This window comes from Prinia subflava, chromosome 6, assembly GCF_021018805.1.
Source record: "Prinia subflava isolate CZ2003 ecotype Zambia chromosome 6, Cam_Psub_1.2, whole genome shotgun sequence".
NCBI lineage: Eukaryota > Metazoa > Chordata > Aves > Passeriformes > Cisticolidae > Prinia > Prinia subflava.
This window is the reverse complement of record NC_086252.1, coordinates 29568061-29586565: the sequence shown is the minus strand read 5'-3', so window position 1 is coordinate 29586565 and position 18505 is coordinate 29568061. Positions and strand designations below refer to the sequence as shown.

At 45.3% G+C, this 18505-nt stretch overlaps 1 protein-coding gene across 5 annotated transcripts in view; it reads right to left on the bottom strand.

The window, feature by feature from the left end:
• Positions 1-18505, bottom strand: part of KALRN (kalirin RhoGEF kinase) — a 467474-nt gene that overhangs the window by 69334 nt on the left and 379635 nt on the right. The window contains exon 1 of one of the 5 annotated variants that reach the window (XM_063400878.1): positions 7008-7312. The exons of the other annotated variants lie outside the window; for them this stretch is intronic. Coding sequence (XP_063256948.1) covers positions 7008-7092 — 85 coding nt within the window. The 5' untranslated portion in view covers positions 7093-7312. Of the gene's footprint in view, positions 1-7007; positions 7313-18505 lie in introns of those variants that run through there. 5 annotated transcript variants of the gene reach the window in all.

Below are 18505 nucleotides of genomic sequence, written 5' to 3'. Positions count from 1 at the left end.
AATAAATGACAAATACATAAACTGAAGTGTATAGAATGGGTTTCTCCCCATCAAAGAGAAGAAACCCTATGGCTGTTCTGTTATTAACTGCTGTAATTCAGCTTGCAGGTTCTATTTTTCATCTCATGAGAACTTCACTGGAGACATTTTCATATTTTGTCCTAATTATATGAATGAAGCCCAGGTGATGTGTGTGATTCCCCAGTTCTTAGCCTGCTGGGGAGAGCACTGTGGGGCTGGTCCAGGACAGAGCGTGAAGGAATGTGAGGCTGGTCAAACTCAACAGGAGACCCAACGGGCTGCACTAACCACCTTTAATTCAAGTACTGCTTTGTGTTTCAGCATAAACAGCCACATCAAACAACAGGAGCTAAGAGCAAACACATAAATTTTTGTTTTGTGGTTTTCCAATGGCAAAGAATGCTCAAGGGAGATGATTTCAAGCGTATCTCATTAGAGATAATCTCATTATTTCCTAATAATTCTTTACACATGCTGAAGTCCTACTTGTGATCTATGCACCTTTTTAAAGAAGACATCCAGATGTGCTTCTACAGTTATATTAAAAAGTAACTTCACATGACACAGAATTGTGTGATGCAATATTAGCAATTGAACTCTCCTGCAATAGCAACTGACGCAGTGGCTAAACTGGCAGAAAATTGGATTTCCTTACTGCACTGAAAACCACAGGATCTGTAGATCCCTGCTGTAATCACTAACTGCCCAACCAACTCCTTTCTTTTGAAAAGAAATTGCAACCTTTGCCAAATATGAAAATGCTTTCATAAAGCCTGTTAACAGACAAGAATTAAACTGAAATGTAACAGTGTGCTTGAGAAGTATCTTGATGTTATTTTTAGACTGAAAACTTTGGAAGTTGAGGGGTTTCAGGTTTGAAATGATAGATTAGTTTTCCTAATGCACACACAAGTTTTAACAAGGTGTGTGCTGAAACACAACAGTTTGGGAAAAAAACCAAACAAAATCCTTCTGGGGTCATGTGAAGTAACTGCCCTTTTTGTTTCACTTCAAAATGCAGAGATTTTATTTCAGCATCCGTGCATTGAATTCCTGAACAATACATCTATCTGGCTTATTTTATAGGAAAACAGCATGTTTAATTACCCCATGTCTTCACACTGAGCAGGGAGTTACCCAAGCTATATTTTTCACAATTATCTGTTCTCTTTTCCTAAGAATAAAGTCTCCTTTCTTCACATTTTTGACAAGATGAATAAACAATAAAGCCTTGTGGTTCTTATGTGCTCCTGGGAGTGAATTGGAAGTTTTGGAGCTTTGCCTGCATAAAAGCAAATCCCATGTTTCATAAAGCTGGATGAATTTATAAAAGTTGAAAACAACTTATCAATCTGAATAATAAGGATCCCCACCACGTATTCATGCCCAGACTAGTAACTGAAAGCTGATGTTTATAAAGGCTCTTGCTACCTCTTTTTCACAGATGAATTAGTATCTGAAAGTTTATTTTCTGGACCACTTTTGTTGCATCTTGTATATAACCATATGTCAAAAGACTGCAAGATTAGTCACAACAGGGAGACATGAAGCCAGAGGCTGAGGAGCTAGCTTGTATCAGGAGAGTCAGAGCTGTCTGGCAGTGCATGTAACTTTCAAGAGAGAAAATAATAACACTATTATTGCTTGGATCTTGGAAACTGAGAGAAAGTTGCTAAAGCATCCCAACACTGGCACTGACATGATAAACATTCAATTTACAGAAAGTGGCTGGTGGCAGATGAGAGCAGTGGGCACAAAGTCATGTGCAGCAACCAGCACTTGTGAGAAGCTCAAACCTTGGACACTTCGTATTTGACAGTACTCAGACAGATCCACTGAAAACGTGACCTGCTGCATCTATAACAAGGCTCCTACCCTCAAGAAGGTAAGATTTAACAACCCTAAGTAATCCTGCAATGAACTCACTGCTCCCCCAGCCTGCAGCAGAGCAGTGGCCCTGCTTCTCCTTCGACTGTCCGTACTCAGAGGTTCCTCATCAGCCCCAGGACTTCTCCTGAATGCCTCCCGTGTGTCACTGCCACACAAATGCTAAGAAGTTCAGAACAGTGAGTCTGTTCACCCCAAAAGACTGGCATGGGGACTGTCAGTCACGCTTTTGGGACATGCTTAACTGAGGACTATGTGTCAGGAGGGTGTAGAGCAGGTGTGGAAAGCAACTTCACACCGACAAAAAGAGTGATTTTTTTTTTTTTTGCTAACAGTATTCACCTTGTCATGTTAATCCTGCTCAACTGAGCAGCATCTTCATCAACTCTTTTGTCCCTTCCAATAACTCTCTGCTATGACCTATTCTGACTCCTGACTCAGCCTGCAGAGGTGGGAAAACACAGGACTTAGAAGAGATGTTCCTGTCATGGGCTAACCAGTTTTCTCTTAATAGAACTGGAAGGAAATAACAACAACTCTTGCAACCTCTCCACAGCCATTTACTCATGAATTTGCCAGGACAAAAAGCAGAGCTCAACTCTGGCATGAGAGGGAGAGAGATTGCCTACAGAGGACCAGTACACTTGATCCTCTTGACTTCGCTGAGATACAACTAATGAGCAACAGATGGACATCACCCAAGGAGTTTATTTGGGAAACCCAACAGTTTCCTCATATTTCTCATTCAAGAAAGACCAGGAAGCTAAGCAAGCTTTGGGTGACACCCTTTACTTTACTATTGTTTTCTCCTCTGCCTCATTTTTGACAGAGCTGCTTTGGCCATGCATTCCATTATGCTTTGCACAGTGCAACCATGGCTCAGCTTGAAACACTAAATAAAATATGTTCAAATTAGGAAATGTTATGGGCTTGAATATATTACTGCAGATCCCTCTCTTGCTACCACTCAGCACAAAGGTACCAGTTCCCTTAGCAAAGCTCTGCAGCTCCCTGTACCAGTGTCAGCACCTTCTATAAAAAGCACCATCAGATCTCACTTTTTACCTAATGAAGAAATAACTTTTATTAATGAGCTGTTGACAGCCCTTATGATGATGCTGGTTTTCTTAACTTCCCGTTAAGGCTCTGTTTCTGCCCAGCTAGGAAAGATGTACAGGGTGGCTGCCTGAGCCCCCCTCACTGCACAGAAGTCACCATCACTCTGTCAGGACAAGCTTTCTTTTTTAATCTTACAGCTAAGATCCAGTAACAAATCAAAAATTTAGGCAAGAAGAGGAAAAAGAAGGAAAGAAAGAAAGAAAAACAAGATGGTAAACCAGAAAATTGCAGAAAGAAGACCAAAAGTGTCGGAGATAGGTAAAGCTAGAGGGACAGAAATTTTAAAATAAGAGCTTTACCAGGAGCTCAGCACAAACAGAAACCTACTCAACCTTTCAACTTTAACAAATTGAGATTTAAGAATTGACATTCAGATTAAGTTTGTTTTGTTCTGAAATTAGAAGTTTGCATACAACCAGCAGCCTACTCAGAAGAGCAACTGCTCGAGGAGGCAGAAGATGTGTTCTTTATCGAAGCCAATACAGCACATCCATTTAAATCCATCCTCCTGGTTTCTGGCTACCCTCAAATAGAAGGTGCACTATATTCTCACCTGAAGCCACACTGCAGCCACACAATTTTACTCATCTGAACTCTGAAGTTATTCTGACAATTGATTACTTTTAACCACAGACCCTTTTCTTTGTCTGTACCTGGTACACTCACAGCCAGCTCAAGTCCAGTAGATGGGAACATCTGTCTCCTTGTGCCCAAAGAAAAGCATTTCCTACACCTCGTTTATGCTTTCCACCCTCCTGGTATCCCTTAGGGCAGTGAGACCCCACCATGCTCCAGTGTGGGCTTGAATTGAATGAGCTCAACTACTGCAAAAAATGACCACTAAATAAGGCCCTGGGTTTAAGGCAGCACACAGAATTTAATTTCCAGGTTAAATCTGAGACACTGGTAGTCTTTACAGCTCCCTGTGCATCAGAGCCTGGAATTTAGTGTCACCCAATGTCCATGTTCCCACTCACTGGTGAGCTTCAGAGCCCTGTGCAGAAGGCAGTGAAGAGGAATGGCACTCACACCCTGGACTTGGCTCTGTGCTTAAAGGCAGCAAAGTTTTGATCTCCTCACATCCAAGGCATGCAGCTGAACATTAGCTTTAGAAAAGGCATTTCACAAACCAGGAATCCCTCCCATCTCTTTATTTTCCCTCTTTTCCCTTTTAAAATAATCTCTCATCTGAACCATACAGATAACTGAGGAGTTCAATTGCAAATCCTAAGCTGATTTCTAAGGAGAGTTCAATGATTTTCTAGCTATCAGAAGAGCATCAGAATTTGAGCCCTCTTACCAGGGACAGTTTTGCAGCATTAAGAGGCATCCTGTTACACTAGGTCACTTCGCACTTCTGCACTTAGGAGATACAGCAAAAATCCTTGCCTGTACACTCCTGGCTTAGTGAGGCCACTGGCCTAAAGGCCAAGCAAGTGTGCTGCTCCTAACTACCCCTTTTTATGGCTGAAAGCAAGTGACAGACTCTTGCTCTGAGGCACTCCTATATTAGGATTCATATCTCTCTATACTGCAGAACAGAGAAGAAGTCCTTATTTAGTTCTTGCAGGCAACTACTGGGGTCAGAACAAAATTGCAAGTGGTACTGTCACTTGCTTTCTCTGGATGGATCCCAACAGCTCAGCTCTGTACTTGGGCAAACCTGACAAGATCAGAAACTCACCAAGAGAAACAAGCAAAAAAGCAGCATCAGGCTCTCTACTGCTGCAGTAGACAGTAGAATACTAATGCAGAAGAGTTTGAGTCATCTGTCAAAATCCTTCAGAGAAATGCCCAGTTACACAAAACTTACGTATTTCATGATACACAGGGGACCTCGGGTTTGGGATTTTTCAGCTCTGCATTATTGCTGCTATTTAGGAGATCAAGCATCCACATCACTTCCAAGCTCCATGGAAAGCAATGATGCAGCTCACGCCAACTATTTGAGCACAAAATCTGTGTTTGACACAGAACGCAGGCTCATCTTCCCGTTCTTATTCACACCACAGAACCTACTGAGTTGTTGCGAAAGATCAAGGTACATCAGGCACTGGCACTAGGAAAAAGCAGAGTCGAATTTCCAAAGGAAAAGATAAGGTCACCTATGGGGCAGCACTGAGATACTTCACACCCATCTTAAATACAAACTAGAGTCACCTATTTGCACTGCCAGACGGAGATCAGTGAGAAGCCCTGGGGTGAGCAGTGTCCCCCCACAGGTGATCGCTGACAGCACAGAATACATGAAGTTACAGCTTCAAAGCTCTGGTTGCCACATTAAAACATCTCCAAGCTTAATGGGAGAAGTTGCCAACAAGGGCACACTGCTGCTGTAATCCAGGGCACCTGAATCCCTGGTCAAACGTCAGGGTTGGTACCTGCTTAAATTCTGGGAGTATTTCCACCATCTCTGGTTTTCCTTAATAAATACAACATGACAGACAGCCTTTTAGAACTTTTCACCCAAAGTTTACAACCAAGGACAAGAAAGAAGTAAATCAATCTGTATCAGGAACCACTTTTTGTTACCAACCCAGTACACCACAACTGCAAACACAGTTAACATTTCAGCGGGAGAGAGAAGAGCCAGCTGTTTCCCCTTCCCCCTTCCAGAGACCTCTGCAGGCAGGACAGGCAGCAGGGAGATTTTAATCCGTTAGAATCAACATTTTGAAGACCAGAGCTCTGTCAGAGACCTCGAATACTGCTCCAGCCTGCTGCATGGGCCAACACATGAAAGCACAGGCTGTCCAAGAGACTTGGCTTTCACAGTGGTTTAGTACCACAACCTTTCTGCAGGCAGCCCTACCCCTACAACCAGATTACATGTTCCTTCTTAAAGGCTGCACAACAGCAGGGTGTTGTGCACTGACCTCAAGAATCACTTCCTTGGCATGAAGTGGTGCGTTCTCCCCAGGCTAAAAAAGAACACATCTTAGGAAGGAGTGGCAAACTCCATCACCAGCTAGCTCGCTGCTGTCACCACATAAGTGTGACTGATTCAGTAATGGGGGAAAGAGGGCTCCTGCAAATGTGTGCCCCAAGAAACCAGTAGGCCTATCCATCCTCAATGTCATCTTTATCTGCTCTTTGTTTGTTGTTTATTTGGTAACTCTGTTCCAGAGTTACCAAAAGACTGCATTTGAAAGCTTTAGTTATTAAAAAAAAAAAAAAAAAAAAAAAAAAAGACACAAAAGCCAAGTTTTGTTCAGGGCATTTTGCTTGGCCATTCAGAGAAGAGGAAACATCGAAACACCACAAGCAGATCTTTGAAAAAGCTCACATTATCCAGAACAAGTCCAAGAGCCATATCTCAGCATACAGACTGCAGGCTGCAAAACCTTCAGTCAATGCATCTGAGCTGCGCTGTTCCACATAAAAGCCAGATTTTGATTTTATTTTTACAAGGCACTCCAGCTGCCCTGGCTTTCCCACATCTCTCTCAGCATTTCAGCTCAGCCAGCTTCCCCAGACCTTCCCCCATCACCATTCAGAGATTTGTGAACTGTGAGAAACAGATGTTCTCAAAGCCTTTTGCTCGTACTCGAGCCCAAGAAAGACTAGAAAGGAAAGGGGGGAAAAAAAATCATTTAAGCAAATATTTCTCCCTGCCCTATTGACCCTACAGTCCCAGGGTGTTTCCTACCAGCAATGATAAAATGTAAAATTATAACTGGAAAACTGTATCAGCGCCTGCCCGCTCGCTCGCGGTGCCCGTTACCGGCTCACCCGCCGCGCTCCCTCCGAGGGCACCGCTGTCCCCCGCTGTCCCCGGGCCCGAGGGCACCGCTGTCCCCCGCTGTCCCCGGGCCCGAGGGCACCGCTGTCCCCCACAGTCCCCGGGCCCGAGGGCACCGCTGTCCCCCGCTGTCCCCGGGGCAGCAGGGGAAAGGACGCTGCCCTGCCGAGGGCACCGCCGAGCCCCCGACCCGCCAGCAGCCCCCCGGTTCAGGCTCCCCACGCCGGGCCCCACCGACCTGTGCAGGAGCAGCAGCAGCAGCACTTCGCCAGGAGCCATCCTACACCGGAGCGGGCGGGATAGCCGCGCCTGCCCGCTTTCATGCTGCCTTCGGGCTGCTCATGGCAAGGAGCCACCGGCCCGCTTGCGAAAAACAACAAATCAAATAATAATAATAAAAAAGGCTCTAAAGCAAAGGGAAAAAAAAAAAAAAAAAAGAAAAAAGGCTAGCAGTGAGTCCGGGAGCAGCGCGGCGGAGCCGCTGGCGGCCCGGCGCCGGCAGCCGCTGTCCCCGCCGAGCCCCGCGCACCTCCGGGGGCGGCGCCTGCGGCGGGGGCGGCGGGGGCGGAGCGCCCGGCCCGGCCGGGGAGGGGGGGCTGCGGCCGGCCGGCCTCCGCCGCTGCTTGGAAGGGGAAAAAAAGGAGTTTCCAGGAGAAAGAAATGTAGAACTGCGGTATCTGCGCCCGGGCAGGCGGCATCCGAGAGCGGGAGCGAGAAATTAAAACTGCCTCGGAGGAAGTCTGCTAATGCTCTGATACGTTGCGGATGGGGGGTTCCACCAAAGCCTTTAAAAGGCAAAACTTGTATTGCTGTGGGGTTTTTTTAAACTTCACGATGTTCTTGGCTTCCCTCCCCGCCCCCAGTGCCATTCCTTAACTTAAGCATCTGACAGCTAAAACTCTTTACAACTAGCTGGAAATCCTGCGCAGCCGGCTGTGATCCCCAGGGCTCTGCCTGCTTCCTGCAGCAGCAGAGCTGCCCGAAGCACTGCAGAGGGAATGCCTGCCCTGCTGACACACGGACCGAGACACTCGAGATCCAGAGGCACAGCTCGCTTTGGAAAGTGCCAGCCCGTTGTCTGAGGATTTCCCACCTAAAGCATAGAAAACTGGAGGTGCCAAAAACATCCTGAACCTTGCTGGAGGCAGCTGGTAGGAGAGGTCGGGCAGGATTCCAGAGCAACAGCATCATAGTTTTGCACTCTTGCATCAAAAGCTGAACAAATCCAACAAGCTGCTTCTCCCGGGCAGACAGGTACTGAGAGGAGAGAGCAGAGGGGAGATGTGCCACGCTTTGTGCCACTGTGTGCCAGGGCTTCAGCCCGAGCGGGCACGGCTCTACTGGTGCCAGACTGCTGGTCTGGACTAAGGTTTTGGTAATGGCTTTGGGGTAAGTGCCACTCGCAGGGGGCCAAAGGCCATTTCTGGACAGGAAGGCAGGGTTGGTGACACGGCAGAGTGCTCACAAACCCACCTCAGGGTGCACCTGTGTGGTGGGTGCTGTTGTCCAGGGGCAGGCCTGGACTGAGTCATTCCATGTAACCCTTGGGTGGGATCATGAAAGACTCCTGGCAGAAAAACCACAGTACCTGGTGCCAGGAGAGGGACAGAGGCCCACCCTGAGAGACTCCCTCCATCCCACTGGCAAATATGAAACTTTCCTGCTTCACTTCTGGCTGCTCTGCAGGAGCTTTTCTTTGACTACAGCCTGTCTGGAAGGACTGACAACCTTGTAACATGCCTGAAGCATGCAAATTTTCCTGCCAATGCCCTTGAGCACCAAGGTGTTTTCAGTACATGAGAACAAAGGGCGCTGTAACCGTTTCCCATTTGCTGTGTGTTGTGTCTTTCTTTGACTTGGGTCTTTGCCTATCTGGGAGCTGCAAGGGAATGTCTCGAGGGTGCACTCAGGGCTCTCGTGCCTGTAGTAGGGAGATAATATGTCACACATGAAGCAGAAACCACAGCTGCAGCCAGAGAAGGAAAAGATGGGCTGGGAACCAGCTGGGACACCCTCACCTCCTGGATCTCTTTGTTTCTGTATTTTTCCTGCCATGGCTCCCCCAGGCAGCGGCTCAGCTCAGGTGCTCTGAGTGATTCAGGGAACTTGCAGCAGGGCTCTTCTGAGAAGGCAGCTCCTCACGTCTCTGCTTTCCACTTTGAACTGCATCTCCCTTTACCAACCCACCCTTGCCCAGCATGCCCACCTCTTGCCCCATGGCTGGCTGCTCCCACCTGATCTCAGCCTGCTTTGTGCAAGCAGAAGAGGGGTGAGGTCTTCACTGGCATTACAAGACCTGAGGCAGGAGCAGGCCATACCCAGAACCTGGTTTGGCAGATCCCAGCTCTTGGTGGGTTTTAAAAATCATCCTGAGAAAACCTTTAACACTCTTCATTTAAGAAACTAGGAAACAGCCTAAGCTGTTCACCTCTAGCATTTCACATCTAAATTCCCATGACTCCTGGAAGAGTTGTCCACCCTGAGGAGCCTTGTGGGTGTCTTCCAGCTCAGCATATTCTGTGATTCTGTGTGAGCCCAGCAGCAGGGCTGGCATGCTGGGGGAGCCTGGGGAGGCCAGGGTGGGGGAACTGGGCTGACCAGAGCCATCAGCTGAGAGCCAGAGGGGTGGAAAAACATGGAGAGTGTGCCAGCAGAGGCACCAAAATAACCCTGCCAGGGAGTGAGGCTTCCCTAAACCAGCACATGGACATGGAGTCTGAGACTGTGAGGAGGGTTGGGAAGCAAGGTCATAGCTCTTGTAATTGCAGCCGAACTTTAAAACATAATTAAGGTGCAATTTCAGGTCTTAAAAAAACCCCTTCTTCCCTAATTAAAACATAATTGAAGTAATTATTGTGGGAGGAAGCAGGCTCTGCCCCTCCCCAATCTACTGTTCCAGCAGTGTTGTGAAGCTTATTTCTATAAAGTTGCTCTTTAAAAACTTATACATCCACTCACTGATGAATGATACATGGAATAAATATTTCACAAAATAAGGCTGAAAGCCATATTCTTAATAACCACACCATATCAATTAGCTCCTATAAAGAAGAGAAGGAGACATGCTGTGGGCAGTCTAGTTCAGCTCCAGCCCCAGCTGGGAAAAACATCTGTCAGCAGCAGCAAATAGGCACTATGCTGCCAACTGCACTGACTGTAGCTTCAAGTAGGGAATTCAGCCTTTGGGATGTGGAAGTGTTGCAGAGATTGTGTGGGGGGTGGAAATCTGTACAGCCCACTTGCCCAAAGTGAAGGGCAAGGAGCTGACTGGGACTAGATTATTGAGCAGGAAGAATTTATGAGTGACTGTGGTCCATGAATTACCAGTATGTCCCTGACAAAGAAAACATCCCTGCCCCTGCTCTAACCTGTGTCTGAGTCAAAGAATAGAGTCATAGAATGGTTTGGGTTGGAAGGGACCTTAAAGGTCATCTTATTCCAACCTGCTGCCATAGGGAGGGGCACCTTACACTTGATCAGTTTGCTCAAAGTCCCATCCAGCCTGGCCTTGAACACTTGGCAGCCACAATGTCTCCAGGCAATCTGTTCCAGTGCCTCAGTACCATCACAGCAAAGAATTCCTTCCCAACAACTAAGTTAAATTTCTCCGTTTTTTACTTTAAAACCATCCTCCCCTTGTCTTATCACAACCTGCCTGTGTAAAAAGGCACCCTCCCTCTTTGCTATAAAGCCCCTTTACTGGAAGGCTGAGTCACAGGAGTTCTTTAAGGAAACATCTCCTGGCACCACACTCCAATCATTACCTGCAGTGGAGTGAAGAAGAAAATTTTATGGCCCTGACTGGCTGCATCTGAAGCTAAGTCTCTCAGCAATGTGCCTGCACCACGGGCCATGTGTGCTGCCCTGCCCAACACCGATGATGGACAGGAGGTCATCTCAGTCTAATGGCAGGATGACAAGGAAATTACTTCTGTCTACTCTTAATTACTCCTTTAGAGATTCCCCAGGCATATGAGCTACTTTCATATGAAGTCTGAGATGGGCTGTAAAAAGTATTGTTATTGTAGAGAGGAAAAAGTTTTAATAGTTTTAACCAGCCTTCCTGAGAAAAATTTGGGGTGAAAGATAGAGAACAAATTTTTTCAGTGCTCCCTCACACCTGCAGCAGCTATTTTATTTCTGTAGATTATGAACTGAGGGACCTATCTGAGGGAAACAAAGGACAAAATAATGAGGGGATGTAAAGTGGCACGGCTTCATTTTGGGTCAACACAAATGCAGTGAAACATGCCTGGCCCAGATTACCCTGGAGGTCTGTAACGCAGACAGCAGTGACAATATTTCTCCCATAGTAACAGGTGCTGTTTCCTTCCCCCATCACATGCATAGGGAGATGAATAATGTAATAGCTGTCAGGAGCATCTGTTCATTACTTATGCAAGTCAATCCTACATTGTGCTTTAGGGTGTAAAGTGATCTCTGCAGAAAATCCATCCCTATGGACATCACTATCACGGAATAAGATGTACTACGGTTGATTTATTTTTTTAATCCAATGAAGCTTAAGTATTAGCTAACCCTTTCTTAGGGAGGTATAGCAAACCAGCTATCTAACAGAAATAACTGATGGATGGCAAAAGGAAGATGGGTTTGTACAGTTTTAAAAACGATTTAAAGATTTGGTGTGGCTTGCAGTGTCAAAGTCATGCATGAAATTTAAGTTTTGTTAATAGGGAGAGTTAGGTACCTCTACAGAGCAATTAGAGGGTACAGGCGGGACAGTAAAATAGATGTTCTGAAAACCAGTGAGAACCACTAGGACTTAGCAGAACTTGTTTTCAGATTATGATTTTGCTTTGGTTCATGCAGAAATCAGGAGTTACACTGCTGCTCCAGGAGCCCAGTAGATGCTGGTTTCATTACTCATTCTGTCACTTGCATTCTGGGTGACTTTAGGGGGAAAATTTACCACTTCATGCCTTGATTTTCCTATGTGAAATGAAAGGACATCAGCACTTCACATTCCCTTTAAAGTGGTCTGAAACAGAGATTAGACATCCTCCAGTGAACAGAGATTAGACATCCTACACTGAACAACAAGAAGAGCTGTCATTGTTAGCTGTGTCTTGAAATGAGTGTGCCAAAATATGGCTCTGGCACTATTGGCCTTCGGAATAAGTATTAAAAAGCACCTTGATCAATACATCTTGCCTGGAAATTCTACTTGCAGATCCAGGTAGATCTGAACAACTGGAGGGAAACATATTGGCAGAGTGAAGCAGTCCTTGCTCAACCAGCACATTTCAGTACATTATTCTTGGCTCTGGCTCCAGCTATTTTCAACAGCACTAAACATTCATTAGATTAAATCAAATGAACCACATTCTTTAAAAATAGCCAGAGCCTTGTCGTGCCAGTTGGAAAAAACAACAAGTTTATTGGGTACTAAAACAGATAAAATAAATTAAAAATAAATAAATAAATGGAGTTATATTCCCTCCTGGCGCAAGAGAGCACAACTCCAAGGAGAGGTTTTTGGCTCCTCTGTTCAGCACAGTGGTAGGCAAAAAAAGAACATTCTCAACTAGCTAAACCAAACAAATTAAGAAGAAATATAGACAGTCCAGCACAACCTCCATGCTGAACTGCAATGTAGGCATATATTCAGCGAATGTTAGGATATATCATCCTTATCTCTCTCCTGTGGATGTCAGCACAGGGTGGATTTATGGCAGCTTAGAAGAGTTGCTGTGACCTAACAGCGTCCTGGCACACCAACTCCACTGTAAAGCCAAAGGCCACAGTCAGACCCATCTGCTGTGATGGACCTCACCTTTACACACTGCTCTCCCAAACATCACAAGCCCCTCACTGACACCAGCCTTTCTTCTCTTATTTACAACCCATCTTTTCTCTTTCTCTGCATTCCATGAAGAAGGAAGATCTACGGAAAGAGAGAAGTTGCTTGGAGACTTATCCCCGAAAGCATCTTATAAAGATCATCAAGTAAAGGTGGATGACTGTAGAGCAGACCACAGAATAAGAAACATGTTTTCTTTTCCTGTGATTCAATCTGTTTCAAAGGAATCTAGATTTGCCCCCAAATACTCAGGTAGGTACAACCCAGGATAGTTTGACCTGCTTTTGTGGCAGAACATGCCTGCAGAACACATATGTCCCTTCATCCTCCAGCCCAACTTTGCCTCTCAGAGATCTCAGAACAGATTCCTACACTGTCCAGTTCCTCTGGTTTCCTGGGCACAGGACCAGTTCTCCTATATATACAGCTTCTTCCCAAGCAGTAACCATTTGCTGACAGTGAGTTCTTAAGAAAACAGTTACAAGCTGGTGTAAAGCACAGCCCCGTTCGTCCTCCCAGACCTCACTGCAGGCTCACCTGTCCCTGGACTGGCTCTACCGCTTCAGCAAAGTCTTGTGTGAGCAGAGGGGACTTGTCTGACCTGCCAGCAGTGCCACCAGATGAGTTATGCTCTGATGAGGCTGCAGCAGAGAGCCTCACCTCACAAACCAGTCTGACCTGGGAGGCTGTGAGCGAAACCACACACCACACTGTGTTGGTGCAATACGGATTGATTGCTGGGGAGCTGTGCTGGATGGCGAGCACATCCTAATGAGCTACTGGTTAGAGTAAAAAAACCCAACCCTTCAGCAGAAAAGAGTGAAATAACAATTTAAAGCAGGTTTGTGTTTGTTTTCTGAAGCACTTATCTCCATTAGAACAGAGACATCTCTTTGGGAGTCACAGCAATACCCAGTGACAGAAGACAAGAAGCATTAAAGCGCTGCCTTTTGGGCACGTTTTGGCTCCTGCCTTACTGTGCTGGGCCTTGGTGGGGAAATCAGGAGCCTATCTCAGCCCATCATAGTCTGCTTTCCAAGACAAACAGGAGCCTCACCCACTGGTGCATGACAAAGGTGAGTTGTTCTAGCAACTACAAACTAACTGTGTGACAAAAATATTTCTAGCCTGCTTGTCCCAGCTTGCCTGAGGTTGTTCTGTTTGGATGGTAGAAGCCACAGCTGATTTTCCCCTAAATGCCATTTCTCTTTCTTTAGAGTAAGTTGTTGCCTGTTTTGGTTTGTTTGTTTGTTTGTTTAATGGAAGAGTATTCAGACTATTTTCCTGAGACTATCTGCAGCAAATTGCAAGTTCTGTTCACCACCTTTCCCCCACCCAGTACCTAACACAAACAGGGTGCAAGGCAAGCTAGAAGAAAAATTAAAGAACTGGCACACACTACTTGCTGCTTAGTGGGGGAAATTTTCTCTGTTTGGCCAGTCTGGAGGAATTGACTCAAATTAAAGTAAAATTCAATGTCAGTATTGTAAAAGCTTATATTTATTTGGGCCAAATTACTGCATTAACTGTATTTTCCACTTCTCTTTTATTCTAAGGTAAAAAGAATACAGAGGAGTTCTTACCAGGCAATGTTTAGGATGGCAAAGCTTTCTGGTTTACAACACCAGATCTCAGACAAGCATAAAAGAATCTGTAAAGCTGCTATTGAAACTTGTGGCGGGTATAAATAACAAGGGCACACATTACAGGCAGCCTGCTGTGCAGAAGAAAAAAAAAGTAGTTTTAAAGCTATTTTTATCAGCTGGTGGAATGACTGGCTAGAAAACAACCCTTCTTTTTTCCGTGTGGAGCACCTCTGCCTGCTTTCATCCTTTGGTGTCCATATACCAGCAGTCAGGGTGTTTTGAGGATGTTAGCTCTCTACAGACAGGATTTCTGCTGATGTTCTGTACAGAAATGCTCCTGAGAATGCCTGTGAGCAATTGCCAGTCTAGCACCCAAAACTCTGGAAATCCCCCCTCTGTGTGGTACCATCAGACACTGCCAAAAGCTGGATTTCTACACATTGGAATTCCCAGTTACCACAGGACAGAAAACCCTCTTGTCTTTCTGTGAGTGGGACGGGTACATGATGTCATGGAGGACTTTTTAATTCCTATGTTCAGGCAATCTCTTGGTATGTGACAGTTCCACATTACATGATAGTTCCATGAGCACTTTGACTTGTCAAGAGCCAACAGTCCTGCCAAATCCCTTTGTTGCTTTTTCTGTCTCTCCAGGTGCCTGCTCCTTCCTGCTGCTTCCCCCGTGCCAACAGAAATGTTTGTGCAGCCTTACAGATAATCTGATCCTCAAGTGGATCCAGGTTAAAATTAACCCAGTGGGGAAAGAAAAGGTTTGTTTTAGCCCAGATCAGTTCATCAATCTGCCTTCATTCTGCTGTCAGTATTGCTCAGATTTGGATGCAAAAGCCTCGAGCTGAGGCTGCTGCATCATCTGTGCTGCTGTGCTGTCTCCTGGGATCTGGGGGATCTCCCTCGCTGTGGCAGATCCTGGCTGCTCAGCTAGGCACAGGACACATTCCTGGTGCTCAGGGAGGTTCAGCCTTCTGGTGTGAGACAAATGGGTACCTCCAGCTGGCTGACAATCTTCTGCTCAGCTGAGAGAAGCCCTGCTGAGCTCAGACCTGTCTCTGTTGTGCCTGCATGTCCCGGTTTATGATGGCAATCAGAAGCTGATGGGAGAGGAATGAGCATTTTTGCATTTTTATGTGCAGAAAGGCACATCTTGGGAATAACGAAAGGCTGCAGCAGATTGAACACTGCAGGATGTGTTGAGCTCCTAGGTGAAGGCTGTGTCCCAGCAGTTCTCCTTGGAGCAGCACTGTGTGTGCACAGCACAAGCACAGCAGGTCAGTCTGAACAGATGTGCAATGGCCATGAGGGATACGGGGTAAAACCTTCAGCAGCCATCCCTGCACAAAGCTTTTTTCAATAAGGTTGTTCACAGGTCAGATTGGCACCAGGAGCACCCGGGTTCCTTTACCCTGCATGAAACCTAATTTGACTTTTCTAGTCAGTGAAATGTTCTTATTTCACTGAGTAGGAGTCTTGCAGAGTTAATAAGTTCTTTGGTGCTTTTCTGAAGAATGCTATTTGATTCCTAAAGCCAGAATCTGTTCTCTGGTACCTAAATGCAATTCCCACATATTTCCAAAGGAACTGGATGTATGTTCCTTGGCAAAATGCAGCTATTAATTTAAAATCCGAAAGATATGTGAAATCTACAGAGAAAATAAAGAGCTGGGTACAGTCTTGAAGAAGTGAAACTGAACTGTACAAGGACCTAAAAATACCTTTGAGAAGTGTATCTTGAGTTCAAATATTTTGGTGTTCCTCCCTAGTCTAGGAAATAGAAAAATGCCCTTGAAATACGATCACTGGGTGCTACTGTTGAACTTGTAATCTTTTTGGCTTGCAAAAGCAAAAGGCAATAAAAAAACCTGTCATTTGGCATCAGGCAGTATAATGTTATTGGTGAGAAAAATGGAGCCTTAGGTTCACTTCATGAAAACAGGAGTCACCAACACTCACAAACTGCAAATTGTCTTGCTAAGGAGAAGTCAGGGCTGTTTTATCAGTGGAGTGTTGGATAGTGTATGACTACTCTTTTTCTTAGAAGGCACACCTTTAGTGAGGATGGAGGATATCCCAATCTTTCCTGCAATATGCAAGCAATTATTTCTATCCTGTATAAAATTTAATTTGTATTTTCCAAACTCTCTAAGAAAAAAAATCCCACATTTGACTGCATTACAGTTCTGTAGAATCAATGAATATTCAATGCACTTATGAAGAATATACAATACAAATGTAAAGTAGCGCCTTCTAATAAATGCTTAGGACATCCAAGGACAAGAATGGTTTAACATCTGTTTTCCTATTTTAGATTGTGAGATACTTATTTAAACAGATTTAAGGAAAATACAGTCAAATACAGACCCTGCCTTCAAGGAAAGAAAAGTACAGTTCTGGAGTTAAAGACAACATTTTTATGAAGAAATAATATTCTTTATGAGACCAGCTAATATGACTGGGAAAAGATACAGTGGCATTTATGTAAATGACCTCCTGTTCTAGACTTTTAGACCATCATATTTGCAATAACATTAACTCTACTTTCTAAAATTTGGGATTAATCTGAACTAAGCAAATTTGACATTGTTTCAGGCTCTTTTGCAAAATGTGTAACCTGGGAATAAGTGTTCTGACAAAATGCTTGCATAAATGACAGGAAAATCAGACTTCTTGCGTCAGGATTGATATATCAAATCTGTGCAGTGTGCTGAAGCAGATACACAGAAACATAATTTCTATTACTGGAAATACATTATTTAATACACATGTGCTTTGCATCACTGTTTGCCTACTTCCAGCTCAGACCAGTCAGGGAAATGGGATTTTGAGCAGAATCAGTTCACTTCAAAACACGCTCATAAAATAGTTGTTTAAGATTAGCACCAGAAGGACCAGCCCAGCAGTATACAGGCCTTGCAGGGCACAAATACCACATCTAGTCCCTGTAACTGTCTGGAAGCTGAAAGAGTGGGGAGGCAACATTTTGGGGAAACCAAAATCATCAGTCATTAGTAATTGTCTCTGAAATTTTTGCAAGGACCAGTAGTTACAGGTTCAACCTTTGTGATGGTGCTGTTAAAAAGGACATCCACAGTTTGACATTCAATTAGAAGGGATGTCAGGCCTGAACCCGGAAGCAGAACTTCACTTTTCCTTCATGCTTAAACTTTTCAAATTTCAGGGAGAAGGATCAGGCAGTAAATTAGAGAATATTGAGCAAAGCAGAAAATCCTGAGGAACACAACAACTAGTGGGGGTGCGCTGAAGCTGGTTACACACCAAAAAGCCCAGACAAACAACTCCCATGCCACTCTTCTCCCCATAGTCCTAGCTGGATTATGGTTCAATGTCCATCTGTGAAAATGCTAAATTTAGCCTGTCCTCAGAGGAAACACAAGACACAAGTCATGCACATGCTCCCGCTGATCTTTGAGGATGACCTTCCTGTCAGCTCCATGGGCCAAGTGCTGCAGAGCACCCCCCTCCTCACCACACTGCTGTATTTCAGGACACTAAATACAGAGGAAATAGACTTTACTCAAGGAGCTATTTTTATACCCTTCCTCTGGGTGCTTGTTTTGCACTGGTGGGGCAGAGGTGTGGGGATGCTCTGGCTGCTGCCTTTGGGTCAGAGCTAGTGTGAAACCTCTGTACAAACTGCACTGCCTGCTTGCTCTGGTGTCTCTGCACTGCACTGAGGCACCACAGCTCCCGCGAGGAGAAGAAACAGAAGACATCTATACGGTTCCTTTGCAGTTAATAAAAAGAATATTCAGGCCATTTTCAGCAGGTGTCTCCACTGGCTAACTGCGCAGAGCTCTTTGGATAATCCCTGACCTGATCTCTTGACCCTGAGTACCACAGCAGGAGAGCTGAGTCCTTCCTCAGTCCAACAGCCACTGCCCAGACCCTGTGAGCTCGATCTGTGGTGCTGCAAAGGCTCTCTCTGCTCTGATCCTGCTAAACAGGGTTAGGCTGAGCTCTGCCGTTCTATGAACAGACATGAGCTGGGATCACTGGAGAGCTGGGGACTGGTTTAGAGGCAGGAAGATGCCTCTGGCCTTCCTCAGGCCAAATGGGATGTGCATAGCCCATATTACTCTAGAAAATTATCTCAATTAATTACAAGGCTAATATTTATGCAGTAGAATGGTCTTTGGTCTTTGTGATTTCCCAACGGCTGGGACATCAATATGTGAGCAATAAAAGTTAAAGTTTCCTTTTCCAGCTTGGGAAAAAAAGGACTGATGCAGTCTTGTTTGCCAGCCTGTCTGCACAGCTGAAATCCCCTCAGACCATCCCCTCTCAGATGGCCTG